This window comes from Hoplias malabaricus, chromosome 2 (assembly GCF_029633855.1).
Source record: "Hoplias malabaricus isolate fHopMal1 chromosome 2, fHopMal1.hap1, whole genome shotgun sequence".
NCBI classification, from domain to species: domain Eukaryota; kingdom Metazoa; phylum Chordata; class Actinopteri; order Characiformes; family Erythrinidae; genus Hoplias; species Hoplias malabaricus.
The window spans coordinates 13,393,644-13,416,294 of NC_089801.1; the positions used below are offsets into that span (position 1 = coordinate 13,393,644).

Here is a 22,651-nt window from a genome sequence, read left to right on the forward strand (position 1 = left end):
TCGAGTACTGCTAGATTATCTGCATTCATTTTATTATTATTTTATAATATATGGTCTGCACTCATATTCTGTGTCGCACCGTGGTCCCGGAGGAACGTTCTCTTGTTTCACTAGTTAGATGACAGTAAAGCCCCTTGAACTTTAACTTGAGATCTGAACACAGATCATGGAATGCAGTCCAAAATGAATTACACATGGAACTGATGGGATGTAGGCGGGGTTGTCCAGGTCAAGCTAATGGATAAGTTATGAATTTTCCTCTTTGAGGTTAATAATATCACAATTTTTGTTTTTATCAGAAAACAAATTCCAGTCCTCCATAACAGTATATACCATTACAATGTCTTGCTGACCATATATATGTTTTGCTACCAAACATAGTTTTAACATAAAGGCCTGATGTTTTAAAACCACTCCATTGAAATCAAATTAATAAATGACCACAATAATTAATGCTTCAATATTACAGCTGTAGTATTTAAATGAAATGAAATGCAAGTAAAATGTTCATATGGATGGATTTTTAGATGAAAATATGTTATTTCTTCTATTGAGAACCCACTCACCCATTTAACTGCACAATTGCTGCTTATTTGTGAAAGAAAATAAATCCTAATAAGACATGCTACTTTATATATAAATATATGCATTTTTTGTTTATCAAGATTTTCAAATGGGCAAATAAGTATAAATCAATTTAAATATTATTTTTCATATAGCTAAAATCACTAAATATATACATTGCTTCCCAGTGAAAATTTTTACTTTAAGTGGTTTGAAGCCCACTTTAGTTTGGCCAACATGAACTAGCTTTTTTAAAGGTGTGACTCTAATGGCTCTATGGTGTTTGTCTTCATTTATGAAATGTGGTGGTTTCAGGAGGGCTGCTCATACTGACCCTTTGTGTAACTCATGGTACCCTCACTGACTTCATCCAGATGTGAAACCAAAATTTAACCTGTGGAAAAAACTCACTAGTGCTCATATTGGACCCAGGCTGTGGTGGCTAAGGACTAATGGCTGGAAGTTAGTGGGCAGGTTTATTAGTGCAGTCTAGCATTCACTATTCATCCACTTCCTTCTTCCAAGGGGGACTGGCTGATAGGTAGGACCCATAAATATCCATTACATTTTATACATAATATTAAGGGCTAGTGTAGTCGATTCATAGCTTCATATTACCCGTTATTAGCAGGTAACCCTGTGATGACATTTTATGAATGTGTTTTGCTCAGGTACTGCCCCGTCGTAGATTTTTAAGGGCTAAATCTTTCACTCCATAGAAATCGCACTGCAAACATACAGTGATGACATTGTGGCTATCGCATTCGTTTCTGTACATGGAAGGCCTTATGGCGAAGTTCGGTGTCTCTAAATCACACAGTCATTGTTTTATCTATTCAAGATTGCACTTCATGTCCACTTCACTTAGTTGTCACATCAAAACTTGAACATATATGGGAATATAACTGTAATACTGTAAAATTAGCAGGCCTTTGTAAAATCGTAACTAGGGTCACGTCTCTAATCACTCCCTGCTCCCTAAGTACTGCACTACGAAGGAGACGAAATTCTGACATTTATGCCCAGCCATAAGGGACACGACTGTTTAGTTTACATTTTGTGTCCACATATGCGCTAAATAGGCAACCGAGCAATTGATATCCTATCAGTCGAGTTAAGGTTATCGTACCGACGCCTGATTTATGTATTTAGCTGAACGAAGAGAAAGTCACCAAAACCAAGTTCAGATATCACCTTAACAATTGCCTGAATAAAAAGGCGTATTATTTAGCTTGTCGTAAGATTCAGTGCCGAATGGCTTATCGTTAATTCTAAATTAGTGCTCAGTGATGGTCATAAATTAACGCTTTTTCCACAAAGATAACTGTACTACACACCAGAAACTGCACGTCTAGAAATGTATTCATATTTATATACAGTTTTTAACCCGCCATTTAACATTTTCACTAGGAGAACATATGCACTCCTTTCATGATCTATGGAGTGAACTGTGTAGGGAGGAGTGCATAGGGAAGAAGGAGGCGTTGGGAACTGTTCCCGAGCAAGCCGAAGCTAGCGGAGCGAAGCTAGTTTACTTCATGCTTTGTACACGTAGGCGAAAGACACCCAGCAAATTATACACCCACTTTCTGTGTTTAGTGCGAAGCAAACTGGATTTTGCTCACGCTAACAGACTCAAAGAATTTGTGTTTGTCATTGCGACGGTAAGAAAGTTTTTGAAGTAAGTTTTCGTCGTTGACATTTGCCAACGTTAGCGGAGGGAGCTAACGACAGTCAGTGAGTGACATATTCAGTAAGCACACGCTTGTTAGTGGGAATGAAGCCCTTTGATGTCTTTCATGATGGGACGTTTAATGATTGTTATATGTTTAAACAATGATTAAAACGCATTTGTGTTTGTCAGGCTCCTGTGAGACACTGTGAAGCCTCGGGCTGTCGTGATGTCGGAGCCCAAAGTCCCCGCTCCGGGGGACACCTACAAAGGCTGGCTCTTCAAATGGACGAACTACATTAAAGGATACCAAAGACGATGGTTCGTTTTAAGCAACGGTTTACTCTCTTACTACAGGTAAGGTCACATTTTTATTTAGTAATATAGTGCTAGTTAAGTTTAAGCTAACTGCTCAAAAGCATGTAAATGCCCCCTGCACCAGGTAGGGATAACATTCCCCAGACTTTTAACTGCCCCCAGAATCACCCAGAACCATACTACCTCTGACTCTTAAATGTGCTCCCAGAGTCACACTGAACCATGTAATTGCCGTTGGAATCTTCTGCTTCCCATGAATCATATAGCCTAAAAGCCCCCAAAACATATTACTCTCCACTGAGAGATGGGACTGATGTGACTGACCCCTAAACCTATTAACGGCCCCAAGTTAACTGCCACAAACCACATAACCCAAACCCCTCTTGATAAGAATGTCAGCTTTAGCATGTTTACCACTATATAAATCTCCTTTCTGTTTAATAGTTTCATCACAACATACTTGAGCAGGACACATCACCAAGATCTGAAGCTGCACATAGTTTTTGTTTTTAAGGCTTTTCACAGTGGTCTGTTGCCAAATAAGTGAGAGTTTTGTTACTTTGCTGTTCTGGTTTGGGAAGCATGCGTTTCTGCTTGTTGGGTGTGAAGGGTGAGCCTTTTTTCATGCTGTGTCTTGACAACACCTCATAGACATTGGTGTTTGTCAGCGAAAAAAGATGTGTAAGATGATGCCAGTTTGCTTAATGAACATGGAGCCACAGTTACAGGCTGCTTTGATGGAGACATCCCATTCACCTCTTCCGCCAATGTCAATTATTAATATGGTGGGTGTGAGTGCTTGTTTGCTTGTGACAACTTTGTTTGTTCAAGATGGGTATGATAAGATTTTTTTTTAAACCTGCTTATCTACGTTTGTTAATAAAGTAGAGCACATATGTTTTTTTTTTTTTTTTACTCTTTAGAGTTAGACAATATGAAGCCTAGGCTGGCATGAATAAAGTATTTTGCTTGTTCTGGTAATTAATTTCAGTCACCTGCACTTGCAGGTGTTTGAAATTAGATAATACACATATCACATTTCTCTTTACTAATACTAAGAAGAAAATACACTTATTGATAAGTTCAAGTACTGTGTTGAGATGTCTTATGCATGTCTGAGCATATTGTGTTTATTGTCAGTTCTAAAAGAACATTTCAAAACTGCTAGTTTGAGTAAAAATAAATATAATTTTTAGCTAACTTTCATGAAACCGAGTATGTTAAACCTTATTTTTTGCATTTAGGTTTCTCAAGTTCATCCTTATTACCATGGTAATCATTGCTATATCGTCACTGTCCAATGGAAAACATCTCCCTAAATAATAACTTCATAAGAGAAGGAAAAAACCTTGCATTTCCACAGAAGTCATTGTAAAATGTTTAAATTCCAAATAATTTTGGAACATTTTATCCATTCATCATGAAATTTCCATTTGAAAACTAAAAATCCAATGAAATGGAAATAAATGTTTTAAATTGGGCAATTTACAGTTTATATACTTAACCAAGTAGAGCTGGATGGACCCTTTAAAGTTAAAAATGAAAAGTTAGGGGCTTATTTAAAGGGCATGTGGATCTAGGGCTGGATGATATGTCCAAAGTTTATATCTGATATTTCTTAATTTCTGTCAATAAAATTAAATTCAGGTATCAATATAAACAATAAATATCCCCAGAAATACAGTCAAAAATTGAGTGCAATAAACTGACAGCAGCGCCATGTAATAAATGTAAGTCAGTAACAGATGATATTATTATTGAAACATGTTATATTACAATATTATAATTTTTATTATTTTAATGTCCAGCCCTACACTGATTCAAACACGGTTCTGCATGACAATCACAATCACTCCAAAAAAAAAAAAAAAAGCTAAATCTCAAGACATCAAGCAGTAAAGGAAGTTTTGAAACCCATAAAATGATTTTAATGTTTTGAATAGGACATGTATGTGTAATATCACTGCTGGCAGATATAAAACAAGGCAACTAACATTTTGTTTGTGTGGTTAAGTTTAAAGAACATGGCAGTTCCTCAACTGACTGTGACTGAAACATCAGTGGTTTTACGAAGCTCATATTACCATAATGTATTCCTTTTGAAATGACAAGCTTGTATGCCAGCCATGGATACTCCTACAGACCGCTAAAATAAATAAATGTTGCAGATATTGTTAAGTACCACACTCTGCGATACGTAAATGTAGCTTTATTACCAAAGAATCTGATATATGATGTAATTGTTTGCTGATGTATGATCATTACACTATATTCACAATTTTCACTTAATTTTTATAAGAAGAAAGTGGTGCAGGTATTTTTTTTCTTCCTGAAACGCAAAGGCCTTTATTCATTTTTGTGGTAAACGTTTATAAACAAAAAATAATATTTGAGCACACATGCTACAATACCCAACACATTTACATCTTTCATATGGTCTTTGGGTTAGTTTGACCCACATACAGAGATGCATACACACACAAGAACACAGGCATATAACGCATATAATGTTACATTATTATAATCTAAGCATAGAGACGGTGTTAGATCTCACTTTCCCTCACTCTTTATCCTCTATCATGTGGCCACATGCAAACCACAAGCTTTTGTAAATCCATATTTTCTCGCACTATATGCCTCACACCTGCACATCTATGGGGTGGGACAAAAGAGATAAATACCTCTACATCACACTACAGAATCCTCAGTTGTTCTTCTGCATTTTATTAGATAAAAGTGGTACGGGCAGCCATGGTCTGATGGTCTGAGGACAGAGCTTGGTACACGGAAGGCTGCTGGTTTGATTCCCAAAGCTGATGGGAACTTCCTTGAGCAAGGCGACCTAACCCCCAAACTCTGCTCTGGGTCTGTGTGTTCACTGGCCCTGGTGACCAGTGCGAGCGTATGTGTTTATTGTGACAGATGGGTTAAATGCAGTTCTATTAGATTCTTATTACAATAATTGAACATGTATGTTATCGCTATTGTTTAAAATTGAGATAAAGAAAATGTGTTACTGGTTTATGAAGTAAAATTTTATTTTAGAATTGTTTTTAAGTCCCCAAGTATGTCCTGGGTCAGTTTGACCCAGGGGACAAAAGAGTGTCCAAAAAGTGAAGAAAATACAGGGGATTAACCCGTCTCATGACCCAAACCCCACACAATGGCATGGCTGGGCTGTGTGGTTTGGGTCATGTGGCAGTCTTAAAGGGGTCATCTCTATACAGGAGGAACATAAGGGCCACTGAAGCCATTATTTCAAAATTTCTCTGATCCTAGCATTGTGCACTAATTCAACGACTCAGCTTTGCTTTTTCAGCATTCAGCACTGAGCTGTGACATGTGAGAGAGAGTAAGAGGAAGTGGAATGAACAGACGGATGATCAGACACACAGAAACTGAAAGATCTGACCTCCACTTTGAAGCGTCAAAAGATGTTCTGTGGTCTTGATGTATTTTGAGCTCATGAAATCATAAAATCTCAGACCAGATTTTGGCAACTATTCCACTGATTTATAGGTTTTTTTAATAAATGTCTTTGAGGATGAAGCAGGGCATAATTGCATATTTCTGAAGTGCCTCTTCAGTTGGCACTAAACAAGGGTTAGGTGTGATGACAAAAAAAATAAAGCATTTGATGATGCACAAGGAGAACTCCTGGACTGGTAATTCTGAGTAGCCATAAAAAAAATGTATATTTATTTTATTGCTTTTATTTGTTTTCCAGTTGTAAGGACAAATTGCTTGACGTAATAGCCTGATTTAGATTTATGTTTCAGTCTGATTGTCTCCCTGCTGGTTGTGAGATGCTGCTGGATAAGTAATCAGCCTTGTTAATTGTCTTCATTCCTTATGGCATTTGAACAAATAAGTCCTGATCTCTGGGCTGAGATTAGACCCCAGTGTGTTCAGAAGAAGCAATGTTTTTTATGTTTAAAAAGGTGTTTCAATGATTCTTTCCAGATTTCTGCATAATTAAACCATAAGAAAGAGTTTCAGAGTTTTTGATGGGAAACACACCATTCTATTCAGAGTTGTTTACAGTGGTGGTGATAATTACCATACACATGATGTGTAAGTTGGCTTTAAATGCTACAACAAAGTCATAAAATGGTTATGATAATGCCACCTGATGCTTGAGACATTGTAAATGTTTGAGGTAAATATCTGACCTAACTTTTGAAATTACCAGAAAACATGTTTGTATCACAAACATCACAAAAATGCCGACCAAACAGGAAGGAAAAAGACATGGGCAGATTTCAAGATATGTGAACATAAGCAGAGTATGTCATCTGCTTTCTGTCTCATGATTTTTTTTACCTTGGTTAAATCTATAGCTCTATGTTAGGTCTATACTTGGCACATCAGATTTGGTGCTGAAAGTGATCCAACGACCAAATGATACCTGCTCTTTGGTGGTCATTTAGAGGCCTTGAAGACTGAAGAACCATATATAAGGGGGGCTTTAAAAATATGCTGAGCAACAAATGGGCTACCGTCAGTATTTGTAGACACATGAACTTATGTATTAAGGGAACACTCTAATATTTTACCTTAAAATTATAGCGTTAGTATCATTGTTTTGCTCCACTGACCTGTAATTGAAAGAAAAGACTCTCAGTCATTGCTACTCTGGGCTCAGCACTGCAGAACCTGCACTATAACTTTTGGAGGAGGGTAGGACCCCAACCCCCTCCCCAATGATTTCAACACAGTGCTGTAAAAATGAATTAATCTAGGGGTCCCAGGAGCTAAAAACTCATTTCTTACCTAGTGTTTCTTTAAGTGGAATTGAATGTGAAAACTATGAATACCAAAATATAAAGGTAATTTTAATTTTATATGTGATCAGAAACATATTACTTGTTAATTTTAATTTCTTTATTAGCCACAATATATGTTTACATATATCTATCTATCTATCTAATCTATCCATCTCTCTCTCAGGACCCAGGCAGAAATGGGACACACATGTAGAGGGACGATAAACCTGGCCACTGCCAACATTTCTGTGGAGGACTCTTGTAACTTTGTTATCTCCAATGGTGGTGCTCAGACATACCACCTTAAGGCCAACTCTGAGGTGGAGCGGCAGCGCTGGATCACAGCTCTGGAGCTGGCCAAAGCCAAGGCAGTGCGCATGCAGGCTGAGTCAGGTCAGCTACAGGCAGAGCTAACATGTTGTACTAATGTGTTTTTCTGTAAAAAGAAGGAAGAGATGGATAGTGCAGAAAGGCTAAAAAGAGTAATGCATTTAAGTAAGAAACAGACAAAAAAAAAATAAAGTTATGGCCAGAATATTTTTTTTTTCCCAGATCAGCTTGTTTGAAAAGCCCTATCATATAAAGAAGAATAAAAAAAAGTCCATGATTGTCAGAAACAACTTTCAACTACTAATGAAATAGGAATCTCAGGTCTCTTAATTTTCTTTAAATGGAAATTGAAAAGAGGAAAATAAAAAAATAAATTCACTTCTTTATTTCCACCCCCACAATCTTGTTTCCTCTCTTGGGCTCTCATTCCCTCACCCAGATGACTCTGGGGACGAATGTTCAACCTCCCCACCCTCAGCAGGGCAGGGCATTGGGGCACGGAATTCAGAAGTACAGTCTACACTCAGAACGCTTGGCAGCAAGGTGGAGGATCTCAGCACCTGTAACGACCTCATTGCTAAACATGGCTCTGCACTTCAAAGGTCAGGACTACCCCACTACATCTGTTTCTCAGTCCTTTGACCATATCTGGTCATGTTGGGATAATCAGATTAGGCTTTTAACAGATTAAGAATACGCTATGTTTTTTGAAGTTGTTTATCAAGCCAATGGGTTGTGTGGATTCTTTTAGGTCCTTGTCTGAGCTGGAAGGCGTTAAGCTGGGTGGGGACACCAGCGATAAGATTCGGCAGGTTACAGAAAGGGCCACGCTTTTCCGCATTACCTCCAATGCCATGATCAATGTAAGATTGAACAATGTTATTTAAGATTTTGATTATTGCATGCAGGATTCTTATGAGAATTTTACTAAGAATATAATGATGCATTACTTACTTGGTAAAAACCATCTAAGTGTACTTACAATGATTATTCCAAGCATCTAAGTTTTTCCAACAAATTAACTTTCAGTATTGAACATGCTGCTTGTTTTAGTTTGCCTTTAAGGTGTACATGAACTCTTTTCTATATATTGTGCCTACCACTGTTGATAACACTGAATAGGGAAAATATTTGGATTATTTAAGTTTTTTATGACATTGTCTGTTTTGCTTGGTGAACTGTGGCTCGCTTTGGAAATTAATGGAATTTTTCACTTTACTTAAATTATTTATTAAAGTGAGTAACATATAAGTTTTGCTTGATTATATGCCCCTGTGCAAAATGTAAGGAATTTATCACACTTCTGTTTTACTCTACTCATATCAGTGCAGATTTTTAGGAAGTAATTATATCTATATTTATGATTTGCTTCATGAAAACTTCCTCAAGAGACCTTAAACCTTTGAATGCATTTCTAAAAGAAAGCAAGAGCTAGAAGGGGGGCTTCTTAGATTTGTACATATTTGAATGCTAGCTGGCCTTGCACAACATTTGTAATGAATCATCACACGCACATTTCTCTCCTATGTTCAGGCCTGTCGGGACTTCCTGGCATTGGCGCAGGCTCACAGCAAGCGCTGGCAGAAGGCTTTACAGGCAGAGCGAGAGCAGAGGGTCCGCCTAGAAGAGACACTGGAACAGCTTGCCAAGCAACACAACCACCTAGAGAGAGCCTTCAGAGGAGCCACTGTACTCCCAGCATCACCCAGCAATCCCACTGCGGACAGCAAAGGTGGACCACTCATTCATACACATGGCTCAGCAGAAACTTCCTAGTACTAGCTTATTGATTGTCACAAAGACTAAAAGATACATTTTCTATATTTGCTCAGAGCCCCAGCCAAAAATGTAAAGAATGGGACAGTAAATTGGTACTTAACAATGTGCACTCTTACCCATGTTGCATAACTTTATGCTGGAGTACCACATATTTTCTTAGGAGAGAAAGAAATATGATGTGGCTGAAAGATGTAGACACCTCTGGCTTCATGTTTCTTCTGAAATCATGACTTTCAATAGGGAGTTTTGTCCCTGCTTTGCTGTAGTATCAGCTTCAAAATTTCTAGGAATACTTTACACTAGGATCACAAACCAGCTTATTACACAGGTATTGCCCAGCCCAGCATTTGGGGGCTTATACCACTCTATCTTGTACTAGGCGTTCAGCATGGGCTTGCGTGATTGTTAAAGAGCACTCCATTCTTTTTGTCAGAGAAGTTCTAAAGAGTTCAAGACGTGTGCAAGTTGAAAGCTTGTGTCAGAAAGGCAGACTTTGTAAAGTAGTGAATATTATTAATTAGAAACACTTTTTACAAAACCCTGTTGGATTTTTAGAGGGTATAATTAATAATGTGGACAATGAGTTGAAATAAATAGCAGCTTTATATTCGCCAGATAATCTAATGATGAATAAGGTATTCATCAACAGTCATTTTATTAATGTAAAATTTCTAAATTCTTTAAATCAGGTTCTGGTCCTGGAAAAGGCGATGCCAGCGATGATGAAGAGAATGAGTTTTTCGATGCATGCGAAGATGTGCAAGAGTTTATCACCATCCCGGCTGACCCCAAATATCACAGGTCTTTAACTTCTCTTTTTGTTCCTGTTGCTTGTTACTGTCCCACTTTCATTCCTCTCTTCCCCTCTGTTCGTCACATATCAGTGTATACTGGACCTAAGTGTGTGGCTCCCTTCTTCCTTTTCTCTTCCCCTCCTTTTCACACACTCTCTTTCTCTCTCTCTCTCTCTCTCTTTCTCTCTCTCTCTCTCTGCATTACTCTCAGGAGGTCAGGCAGCAACGTCAGTGGGATCAGCAGTGAGATAGGAATGGATGATGGGACGACATCGGTAAGTCTTCACACGTGTGTCATCAAAATATGTTTTGTTTCCTATTGAACGTTGGTGTTCATCTTGTGGAGACCCTGTAAAATCTTTTACAGAATATGTTCATCTAATGACCCAAAATATATACATGCTAGACATTTTCTTTTATTTGCTTGCCCTTTTAAACTTATTGACAAAAAATGCAGAACTAGGATTGATACCTTAGGTCTTTGTTTAAACTTTTTGATAATTGTTATTTTCTGCACCCTGCCAGTTTATTGTGGTTAGATTTGACTTGGCCACTAAAAAAAAAAAAAAATTCTTAAAGAATTTGATTGTTGTGCTTTTGTGATGTCTTCATGTTGACATGCAGCCTAGTTTCACAGTTAAATTTTTAAACTGTTAGCAATATGTTTCCTCAAAAAAAAAATCATCACATTTCTTTGTTATATATCTTCCCTTTGTTATCATAACTTGTACAGCGGTATCTAAAATCAAGTAATCTGTAGTAAAGACCTCACCCATATGCCTCTATATTCTGGTTGGTATGCCTATATAGCTGGTTTGTATAGTTTTCACTCACCTTAATGTGGGTTTAAGGCATAAATAGTTTCTTCATTTCTATTCTCTCAGCTGGACACTGGTTGACGTAAAGGTCTGAGGCCTGCATTTTTTTTTCAGGCCTGTCAGCAGATTCATGTCTGTCTCAAGTCTCTTTATGACCTTAGAACAGGAAAGACTGCCATGCTTTTTAAAAAATTGGATTTTTGGTTTGTTTCATGTTGTAAGTGACCAGTGTGTGTGAGAGTTTTTCCCCCTTCATGATTTCTTTTTTTTTTTTTGCATGTTCGTCACTTTTAAATATTTCAGATTATGAAAAAATTAGATCTTTGACTAATATGTAAATTTGTTTGATGATCTGAAACATTTAAAAGTGACAAACATGCAAAAAAATAAGCAATCATGAAGGGGACAAACACTTTTTTCACACCAGTGTGTGTGTGTGTGTGTGTCAAACAGTAGTTGTATTGGCAAACAAACATAACATTACACTGACACTACATTTCGTGACATTGCTTAAACTATGATCTAAGTCTAGATAAACTCTTCAGCAGGTACCTTTGACAAATAATTCTTCCTCAAATTTTAACAGACTGATTGTAAGTTCTAAACTTTACTGAAGCAGTCTCTGTGAATATGCAACAGAACTTTACCTAATTATTTGAATATGTAACTGACCACTGATTTTCATACTGCATATTCAAAAACTGTACATTGCATTTAACAGAATAAAATATATGATTTTCAGTGACTAGATCGGTAAATCAGGCTGAAACAATGTACAAATGTGACTTGAATGTCTTGAGAAAATTTCAAAAAGCTGTTATTCCAATTGCTGGGTGTCATGAAATCACAATTCTTAATTATTTACTTCCCTATTGTTTGCTCACAGCTGGACGAGCAGTCTTTGGCATCCAATCCAGAGTCCCCTCAGTCACAGGAGGTTGTGCCTGTGAGGAAGAGGCGAACCCGAATCCCTGACAAACCCAATTATTCGCTCAATCTCTGGAGCATTATGAAGAATTGTATCGGAAAAGAGCTCTCCAAAATCCCAATGCCTGTAAGTGTGTGGCTGTAATGTTAAGCAATATAAACATAATTATAATATATTCTTAATGGAAATTTAAATCAAAATTTCCTTCCTGCAGGTGAACTTCAACGAGCCCATCTCTATGCTGCAGCGTTTGTCAGAGGATCTAGAGTACTCAGAGCTGCTGGACCGTGCCGCTAAGTGCCAGACCTCCCTGGAGCAGTTGTGCTATGTGGCAGCATTCACAGTCTCATCCTACTCAACCACAGTGCACCGCACGGGCAAGCCCTTTAACCCACTTCTGGGGGAGACATTTGAGCTGGACAGACTGCAGGAGAGTGGCTACAGATCACTCTGTGAACAGGTGAGGTCAAGAAAGAAATATAAACAAGAGGGAAAAAGAAGAGATTCATAAAGTGTATATATAATATGGTGGAATTTTCTGCTTCTCAGTTGAAGCATAATTTCTGAAGATATAGTGTCTCAAATGGAGTTAAACAATTAAGCAGTGTCAAACAGAGAAAAAATACTAAAACTATAAATGAAGAGTTAGGACTGAGGACCTATGGTTGGAATGAGGAGGAAAATAGTGGAAATGTGATGTTTACCATAACAAACGTATAATGGGCCAGATTTGAGCTTTGCACTTTACTGTCTTCTGTAGGTTAGTCATCATCCCCCAGCAGCAGCACATCATGTCATTTCTGAGCGAGGTTGGACTCTAAGGCAAGAGATCACTGTGGCCAGCAAGTTTAGAGGCAAATACTTATCCATCATGCCCCTCGGTATGTGTCTTTTTGTTTTTCTATATACATATATACTATTCATTTGTAAAAAGTTGAAAGAGAAAGGGGTAATAATCAGAGTAATGTGTCTCATTACGTTTGTCTAGGGACCATTCACTGTTTTTTTGAGAAAAGTAACAATCATTATTCCTGGAAGAAAGTAACTACAACAGTACACAATATAATTGTTGGCAAGCTGTGGATAGACCAGGTAAGAGCTGTGTTTTGCTTTAAATATGAACTTTGTGTTACAAATATATTAGCTTTTCTTAGTAATATTGACAACCAGCAGATGGCAGTGTTTTCATTATTTCAGCTGTAGATTACATTATTTGGTTCAGTGGTTTCAAACTTGATTCTTTTCTAGCCACTGCTCTGTAGAGATGACTATTTTACACTCTAGCAACACTTGGCTCAGCTCATACAGACTTCTTAGAGTTGAAACAGATATATTTAAAGGGCAGAATGATTCTTTTTGGTCAACTAGTTCTTGTCTACAGTGCATTTCTCTAAATGTTGATGTGTAATGACAATTTTTGGTCTTTTAGTAATGATTGTTTCATAATATAGATATTATTTATGTTCTTCTCTTGCTAAAAAGATGGGTATCTATTTTTTTATTTGCTTGTCCAGTCGGGTGAGATAGACATAATAAACCACAGAACCGGTGATCGCTGCCACCTTAAATTCGCTCCGTACAGCTACTTCTCCAGAGATGTGGCCAGAAAGGTGAGTGCACTCCAAACTAAAAAGTAAGCTCCTAATCAAATAAAATTTGTTTAGGCCTGGGCAGTAAATTGATAGCAATATGAATCAAGATAGACTCATCATTGAGAGTGTTAGTTTAATATATATGCATTAAATGTGAAACACACCCGGAGAGTGCTCCAAATCTGATCCCTTTTTAATAGACTGTGCTATGAGTGACCAATAGCCAGTAGTGTTTTGTTGCCTATTTATTGGAGAGAGAATAAGTACAGTGGGGGAACTGTAAATAAGAAGAACTGGTCAGCTCACCAGTTGGGCACTTCTTACCAGAACATGCATTGTCAAGGCCATGAGTGAGAATATAATGCTGCATACTCATTAATGGTAAATAAAGTGTGTATAACTGGTATGTTTATCAGCAGTGGAGTGATCTTTCTGGAGCTGTAGCCTAAAAACTAAGGTGGTTTACAAACTATAAAATACACCTGCTATTATGCAGAGACCGCAATACAGTGCTACACACTACATTATCAGAATGCTGCCAGCACCAGGACCAATAACAAGCTGTGGCAGACCAGGTTTAAGGGAATGCGTGGAGTGGATTTTCACCTGCTCCGAAATTTCCCAAGGTATAAGCCCCCTCCCAGTATTAAAATAGCACTATTCAATGCCCAGTCTTTATCAAACAAAGCCAGATCGGGAAACCTGGCACAAACCAGAGTCCTATACTGTATTGAATGAGGCCTGTCCCCCAGGTTACAAGTATCTGGAAAAGGCCAGGGGCACTGGTCATGGAGGAGGTTTGGCAACCCCCAACCGAACCCAGGCTTTAACACAGGAATACAGGACCTGTTGACATCACTCTGTGCAACAACATCTACTGTAATCATACTTTGGAAATTTTAACATCCATGCGGATTCACCAACAAGCCAATGTACTGCAGAGTTTCTAAAGCTTTTTTTGAATGTATGCATATAAAGCAGCATGTGCCACACACCAGGGGGCATACACTTGACCTGGTTATCACTGACTCTGCCCCCATAACCAATCTCCATGTGTATGATATGGGCATTTCTGATCGTGAGGTCCTCTCTATGGAGCTGTCTTTAACGCACTTAAACTCACATTAAAATCACATTTGCCATCTCTCCAAAGTCTTCCTTTTCCCCGATCTCAAAAATATAGCAAAACTCCACCCCTTCCTCTCCCAACGCTGAAAAATTGGTCCTGGACTATTGCAATGTCCTCCTCGCCGGGATCTCTGGCATGAGCCCGCAGAAACTCCAGCAGATTTAGAACAGTGCTGCCAGGATCCTGACGAGGAGGCGCAAAAACGACCACATCACATTCATTTTACAAACTTTTCACTGGCTACCCATCCATTACAGAATCCAGTACAACTACAAGGTGTCCATGGAAATGCCCGGCTCAAAGAGCTCCTTATCCTGCACAATACCTCAAGACATCTATGTTCAACCAACACCTACTGTCTTCAACAGCTCAGACCAAACTCCAAACTATGGGAAACCGGGCTTTTCAAGCTGTTGCCCCACGCCTGTGGACTGCTCTCCCAGATTCCCTGAGGGCACCACACAGTGTGGAGTCTTTTAAAAAAACAACTTAAAATTTTCTTATTCAAAAAGGCTTATTAGGACACAGACTGCTTTATCATAGTATCTGTTTATTTACGGCTAGATGGGGAGAAAAGGTCATAAAATGGCCCTGCTGGTGTTTAGACACTACTAAATGTAGCATTGTTAGTCTCTGAAACAGGACATCTGCACAGGGTAGGGGATCACGTTATTTTTAAAATAAGAAAATTGTTGCAAGCATTTATTGTGTTGAATTTTGGGTCAGGATTTTTTGGGGGGGTGGGGGGTAGGATTATTTAAACTTTATATACATCTAGTGTGTCCTCCCTTGTGTACTTTTGCTTTTTGCATACTGTGCATGTATATTCTGTTCTGATGTAAATGTTATACATAATGATAATGACGTTTGTCTATTCACTCCACATTTAGAAGGACTTTCTTTTGAAACAGTGACAATGCTGCAAGATTGTATAGCGTAATGTTTGTCAGTATTATAAAAACATTTTTGTCCATCTCGCCCAGGCCTAATTTAGCTATACATTGAATATTTATTTTTTTGGCTCACTCATTTTATCCTCTTATTACTTCTGCCTTTGTACCTGTCTGCCTTTATACTTTCTGTCTCTGTTCTTACTTTTCTGCCTCTATATTTCTGAATGTCAATCTGCTTAACCCTCTCTGCACCTCTCCAGGTGACAGGGGTGGTGACAGATAAAGATGGGAAGGCACACTATGTGCTGTCAGGAACATGGGATGAGAAAATGGAGTGTTCACGTGTGATGCAGAGCAGCAGAGGTGGAGAAAACGGCACAGAGGGACGTCAGAAAACTGTCTACCAGACACTCAAACCCCGTGAGCTATGGAGGAAAAACCCACTGCCGTAAGAGCTTCTATATGTCTGTTAAATTGTCAGGTTTTTTTTTAGGAATTTAAAGCAGGTACTAAACTTGCTTTAATACATTACATTTGTACACTAAATTTTTGCAGTAATATTGTCATGAGATGATAATTGTAAGAACTGATGATCATTATCTGAATGAGTCTTCAGATATTAGCAGCAAATTGACTCAATACACTAGGGGGCGATCTGCATCTTTTACTTGGTGGAAAGGGCAGACGAAACACAAGCCAGCAGAAAATATAGGGGAGAAGGCTATTTATAGTATTGTATGAAGAGTTCAATTATGGAATTTCAAATAGGCCATGGGAAGTCTTGTCTGTGAATACAAGAATCATACTTGACAGGAAATATTAGTATTTTGTAATTTTGTTTGCTGTTTAGTTTTAATTTTTGATTGTCTGGCCAGTATTATTTATTGTTATGATGATAAATATTTTTGTATGTGCCAACATAATGTGCTTTTAATTAAGAGCTTAGAATACAATTTCAGACAATGAATGAATGATATAGGAATGTCTGTCAAGATTTGAAAAACCTATTGATATTTTTATTTTGGTAGATTGTATCAGGAGTGGACAACATATTATAAGGATTTCACATAGTACAACCCCAATTCCAATGAAGTTGGGATGTTGTGTAAAACATAAATAAAAACAGAATACGATGATTTGCAAATCCTTTTCAACCTATATTCAATTGAATACACTACAAAGACAAGATATTTAATGTTCAAACAGATAAAATCTGTTTAGTTTTTTTTTGCGCAAATATTCACTCATTTTAAATTTGAGGCCTGCATCATCATTATTTATGTTTTACACAACGTCCCAACTTAATTGGAATGGGGGTTGTAGCAGTATGTTCAGTTTTATATGTAAAAAAATCAATAAAAATTATTCATGAATGACCATGGGGATTTGGCCCAAAATATTAGGAAAGAGAAAATATCCAGCTCCAGAAATCCATTAAAAACACTCATACATGTAATTCATTTTTTATTTATTTTTATCAGAGAGGGGGCAGAGACTATGTACTACTTCTCTTCGCTGGCACTGACTCTGAATGAGCTGGAGGAAGGTGTAGCTCCTACAGACAGCCGACGGAGGCCAGACCAGCGGCTAATGGAACAGGGGATGTGGGACGAGGCCAACGCTGAGAAACAGCGGTTGGAGGAGAAACAGCGTAGTGTTCGTAGGGAGAGAGAGAGGGAAGCCGCCCGCCTGGCTAACACTGCTGAAGAGGGTAAGTGGTGGAGACAGTAGACCAAGTTGTGGCTTTTTTTTCTCTCTCTCTTGTAGAGTGTTTTTTCAAGTTTTGTTTTATTGTCTTTATTTGTTTGTGTATATGTGTTGTCTTCCTGTGGCATCTCTTCTTGTTTGATGTCTCCCATTCACTTTCCTCTGCCTGTCTGTCTTCCCCTCAAGCTGTCATTGAGGACTCCATTACTGACTCGCCTCTAAAAAGCAAGTACTTTTCTTCTTCTGTTGTTCCTTCTTTTATCTGTCCTTTACCATACATGTTCAATCTGCTGCAGAAGGTATTTACCCCTGAAGTACAGTGTCAGTGGTATGCATCCCCATCTCTTGTCCTCTGTGTAGACCGGACATCATTTTAGTCTTTTGTCTTTTTTGTTTTGTTTTGCTTGTTTTTCATTTTTGGGGTCTCTATCCTCCTCATCAGCTGACGATGTGGAGATTGCCACTGAGCCTGTTGAGTCTGCTTACAAAAGCAAGTATCACTTTTTCCTTCATCCACTCATGTTTCTTTCCTGTTCTTTTTTTTTTTTTAATATTTACCACTTTCATTACACTGTGTTTTATAGGTTTACATTCGTTTTATGTTTTTATTTTTATTTTTCCTGTTTTTCTTACCACTCCAGCTTACACAGATGAGATGTCTTCTGAGCTCTCACTCTCAAGCAAGTTCATTTACTTGTACATCATTTACTTAAGAGCAGTATTGAACCATTAAGTCTTTGTGACTTCTGCTGCTCAGAATAAGCATTTCACTCTGTTTATCTGGTCTCAATATTTTCCATGTCCCTGTTTTTATAATTGTCTTTCAACATCCTTCGTAATTTCTGTTTCTGATTTGTTCTCTTTCTATCCTCATCCCTCATTTATGTGACCTGCTTATGCAGATGAAACTCTGCATGGCTCACACCCACCGTCATACCCATGCAAGTACCATATAGGACAATTTCCCTAAATGTTTTTTTATTATTATTATTTTATTATTATTATTATTTTTTTATAAACAACACAAACACTTCTGGAAACATATTGGTGACACACATACATACCAACCTATAGATATATTTATAGTTTACCATGATTTTGAGGTCCATAAATAGGATCTGCAAAAACAGACAATCAAAATGTTATTTTATGTTGTAAAGATAATTTGATTTCATAATAAATTTTCAAGATGTGGTAGAACTGTCACTATCATATAAAAACCTGATAAACAGTTAAAATCTATTATGGGTGAAGGATAAAGGCAAATCAGATGCTTTTCTTGATTCAATTCAGAACACATCTAAAAACATCTTCTGTGAAAAGACAAGTTAAAAAAATTATGAGTCTGAAAGAAGTAGCTGTTAATGAGAGAAAAAGAAAGGAAATTGACACTAAAAGAACATGTCTACTTACGGACAAACTGGGCATCAGACATGAGCAGTAAGTTTTAGGGGATGGTTGAGTATTAATTTGTTATTCAGATTACTTGGATGATGAAAATCAGAAAATGGAACCAACCTGTAAGATTCTGTGTTTGGAGGTGTGGATTATTATTATTTTTATTTATTTATTTATTTATTTTTAAACTGAAAGAAAGCCTCTTGCTGAAATATAATACATTTTACTTAATGGCAAGAAATTATACTAATAAAGCATGGAATCTTTAATATTTGCAGAATACTGGTATACACACATGACAAGTGTAACAAGTATTATTCCTCTTATCACATTTCACACGCACACAGAGGGCATGTTTCATCATTTGCTTTTTTTTTTTTTTTTAACTTTAGTAGAGGGAATGGAAAGACCCAATGGATCTCCTGCCAAAAGCAAGTACCAACCATTCCAACAGGCTCTAGACCCCAGTTGTCTTCTACTTTAGAGCTTTGTCTTTGCCCCCACCCCCCACACCTTTGCTTCTTATAGTGTGTTTTTGTAGTTCATTGTGCAGGCTAGTAAGTGTAGAAGAGTAAAGGTGAATGTTTATAAAGTTTGTGGTGCTTTGCTTTACATCTTGTTTGACTTAGCACACATTTGGAGTTAGAATTAAATGTTTATTGGTTATTTATTTAATTAGAGTTTATTTATTCACTTTCAACTTTTTTCCCTAATTTTTATTTTTCTGTTAGTCATCATTTCAGCTCAAAGCCTCAGTCTCTATGAGTGTTGTAAAAGTTGAAACAATTAACTTTTCTATAAAGTTTTCTGCAGATTGTAAAATAGTGGTAAGTCTGAAAAAAATTATTTGGATCTCTGTTGTAAAATAATTTCTCAGGCAGTAGGCAGCATATTTATAACTATTGAGAATAATTGCTTCCTAAGGGGTAGCTTTTGGTGGGAGTACATCCTGCAAATGACTGGGTCCTTTCAACATTATGGTGAACAAATGTTTGGTTTCTGTAGAATGGTGTCTGTCACATTTATTATTGTAAAAATAATTACATTTTCCTTTAATGTTGCAGCACTAGGAGAGGTTCTTCTTTCACCTGTTGCTAACCTGAATCACTGAACATTTTTTGCATCTTTCTTCTGTAACAGGTGTTCCTCAGGACAACTACAAGGCCATGTGGTTCGAGAGGTCAGAGGACTCAGCAACTGGAGAAGTCACACACATCTACAAAGGGGGGTACTGGGAGGCCAAGGAGCAAAGCAGCTGGGACGCCTGCCCTGACATCTTCTGATCCAAATAATGCACATCTCCAGCAGTGGAGAGGACTACCCAAAAGAAGCAAACTGCTTTCCTTTTCCTCTGTCTGTCTGTCTTTGCCGCATCAAACTTCATACACCCCCTATTCATGTCACGTGTATCTTCCACATCTCTCTCTTGGTCAGCTGATCCTGTCAATCCTTTTCTCTCTTTGTTCCCCTTGCCTCTCTCAATAGATAAAATAAAGGTGGGCACCAAAATGGGCATTGAAAACAACAAAATCTAATACAAGATTTATAATAGGTCTTCATCTGTCTGTTTGCCTACCAAAACCACCATTTTCCTGCCTTCGTCACCTCCTCCTTCCACCAGTGTTTTTGTCACATAAGGGACGGGATGCACACTTGCTCTCATTCTTCAGTACTGTTGGCGGAAAAGCATCAGAATCTACTGCAGTACAGCGAGCGCGTGGCCCTGCTGCACCTTCATTAAATAGCACCTGCACCCCACACGTCTTCCATAGTGTGGAAAAAAAATAAAAGAAGAGGTAGATGAGGTGTATGGGTTTTTGTGTGTGAGTGAGTGCTAAATGTGTTGTTCTCTTGTGTTGATCTGCGATTGTATATGTACATGATTAGATCTGACATTGGCTTGTCACTACCCGTCGCTCTTGGCACATAAGATTATAAACACAATATTGTGTTTGTCTGAATTTCTCGCCAGTATAGAGCCACCGTTTGCTAGACTTTTCTAGTCTGGCTAGAGAGCAGTGGAAAAATGCAGCTGTATCAAAAGAATCATAGCTCCTTTAAGCTGTGCTTGGACAAAGCAACAAGCTGTTGATTTGCTTAGGGCTGCACAATATGAACAAAGTTCTTTTAGTGGAAAAATGTAGATGTATATTGCAGTTGTGCTTATAAAATATATTGCATTAGGCAATCAATGTGATAGTTAAAGACTATCCTGCATTATAGTGTACTTCTGTTTGATTACAAAAACACCCATAGAGACTGGTTTTAATGGTCATAGCACAGTTAAAATAAAATCATGACAACTCATTTGCATATTACAACATTCTGCACTATCAGTATTTCAAAAGCTAGTTTAAAGATACATCTATAATATATTGTCCACTGGCCTGTTTAACAAAGCAGATTTTCCTAGCTAAACTTTGGTTCAGTCTGACCCTGAATGTTCTGTCTTGTGATGATGATGATGAACCCTTTACTTGAATATATTACAGTGGAAGTTTAATCTGAATACTTAATCTACTCCATGCACCTCTGCTGCATTGATTGCTGGATTAAAAATTGGAAATATATATAATTGAATTTTTTTTAACACTTGCAATGACAAAAGCATTGCTTTTAACTGTTGTGAAAAAGAACTTTACTGTTGCTGCCTTTATGTTTTGTGAAGCTGCCATTCTGCCAGGTGCCCATTTAAGTTAAATGTTCTCCATGGGACAGGCCCTAGTATTAACCAATATCTTAATGTTGTTCTTCATAACTGACTGGGAGCGCACACCTAAACAATCATCTGATGTAGCCAAAAGAGCACGAAGGCAAATTCAAGTCATATTTACTTTTGTTCATGTAGCCTAAGCCTGCAATACATGGAAAATATATGTAGGGAGTGTTTCAAGACTTTTCATGTAACACTTTTAAAACCATTGAGTTGTGATTGTTAATATATTGTGCAGCCCTGAACTTGTGTGTGCGCCTCTCTGCTAAAGCACACTAAATCACACTGTTTTCTTGTTTAAAACACTATTGAACAGCACCTCTATCAGCAGTATGCTGGCTCATTTACTGTTGGACTAGAGCTTAGTAATTGGACAGGGCCCAAAAAACTCAAGAAGGCTGTGTTAGTGTGTGCAAGTGAAAGGCCATGTAAGGTCATCAAGAGGCTCTAAATAATTGTGTGTGTGTGTAGGGGGATGCGTGTGTGTATTTTTGTTTATGAGCAATGTCTGAGAAGTTTATCGTATATTCTATTATGGGGGGGAGGAAAAATCATTTTATTTTCAAGTGTACTTATGAAAAAAATAACACGAAGGGTAAACGTGTAATATTACCAACACAAGGCGAAGCAAAACATTGCAAATATTTGTGTATATATATATGAAATAATGAAGGAATATTAGTAATATTAACAACATTGATCATTCTGGAGAGACGTCCATTAAGCAGCACTAAATGATGGTAATTCTGACATGCTTTTGAGGGATAGGGTGATTAGCTGTGTTTTGATCTCGTGTTCAAAGGGGAAACTGTCAGTGCATATTGTTTTGGTTGTTTCTTTATTTCTTTTTTATTCGGTTGGAGTTGTTTGCTTTCCCCTTATCATAATAAATAGAAAATTAGTTGCTTTTTTGTCCTAAGAAGGACACTTACTAATTAAAAAAAAAAGTCTTTTTTAATGTATCTTCTCCTTTACCCCTTTCCGTTACTTAAAATGGCAGTAAAATTGTTTGTAATTTTACTGTTTGCTTTCTAATTTTCTTGTGTGTAAACATTTGCAACTTATTTTTCTGTTTAATTATCCCTCATTAATCTTTCTTGTCATTATGTGAACGCTCTTCCTCATCTTTTTTTTTGTTTGTTTGTTTGTTTTTTGTTTTTTTGGCTCTCTTGGTTCTTTATTGGCACAGAACAGACTGAGTGTAGTAATGCTGCAGGATGATGTTGTAATAAATGCGGATTGGAGAAACA

The 22,651-nt window shown here is 37.5% G+C and overlaps 1 protein-coding gene across 8 annotated transcripts; it reads left to right on the forward strand.

Moving 5' to 3' along the window:
- The first annotated feature begins 998 nt into the window (after nt 1–998).
- Nucleotides 999–22,651, forward strand: osbp (oxysterol binding protein). 8 transcript variants are annotated; one of them, XM_066659258.1, is made up of 17 exons: nt 999–1,105; nt 2,429–2,593; nt 7,505–7,713; nt 8,090–8,252; nt 8,402–8,513; nt 9,184–9,382; nt 10,119–10,230; nt 10,435–10,498; nt 11,928–12,095; nt 12,184–12,429; nt 12,730–12,850; nt 12,958–13,061; nt 13,484–13,579; nt 15,844–16,031; nt 17,065–17,294; nt 17,477–17,515; nt 19,829–22,651. In XM_066659258.1, the coding sequence occupies exons 2-17, from the start codon at nt 2,466–2,468 to the stop codon at nt 19,969–19,971; spliced, it is 2,322 nt and encodes a 773-aa protein (XP_066515355.1). In that variant the 5' UTR covers nt 999–1,105; nt 2,429–2,465; the 3' UTR covers nt 19,972–22,651. The 8 variants fall into 8 exon arrangements, with proteins under 8 accessions (XP_066515355.1, XP_066515356.1, XP_066515348.1 ...); XM_066659259.1 differs by lacking the exon at nt 999–1,105 and adding an exon at nt 2,095–2,115; XM_066659251.1 differs by lacking the exon at nt 999–1,105 and adding an exon at nt 2,116–2,228.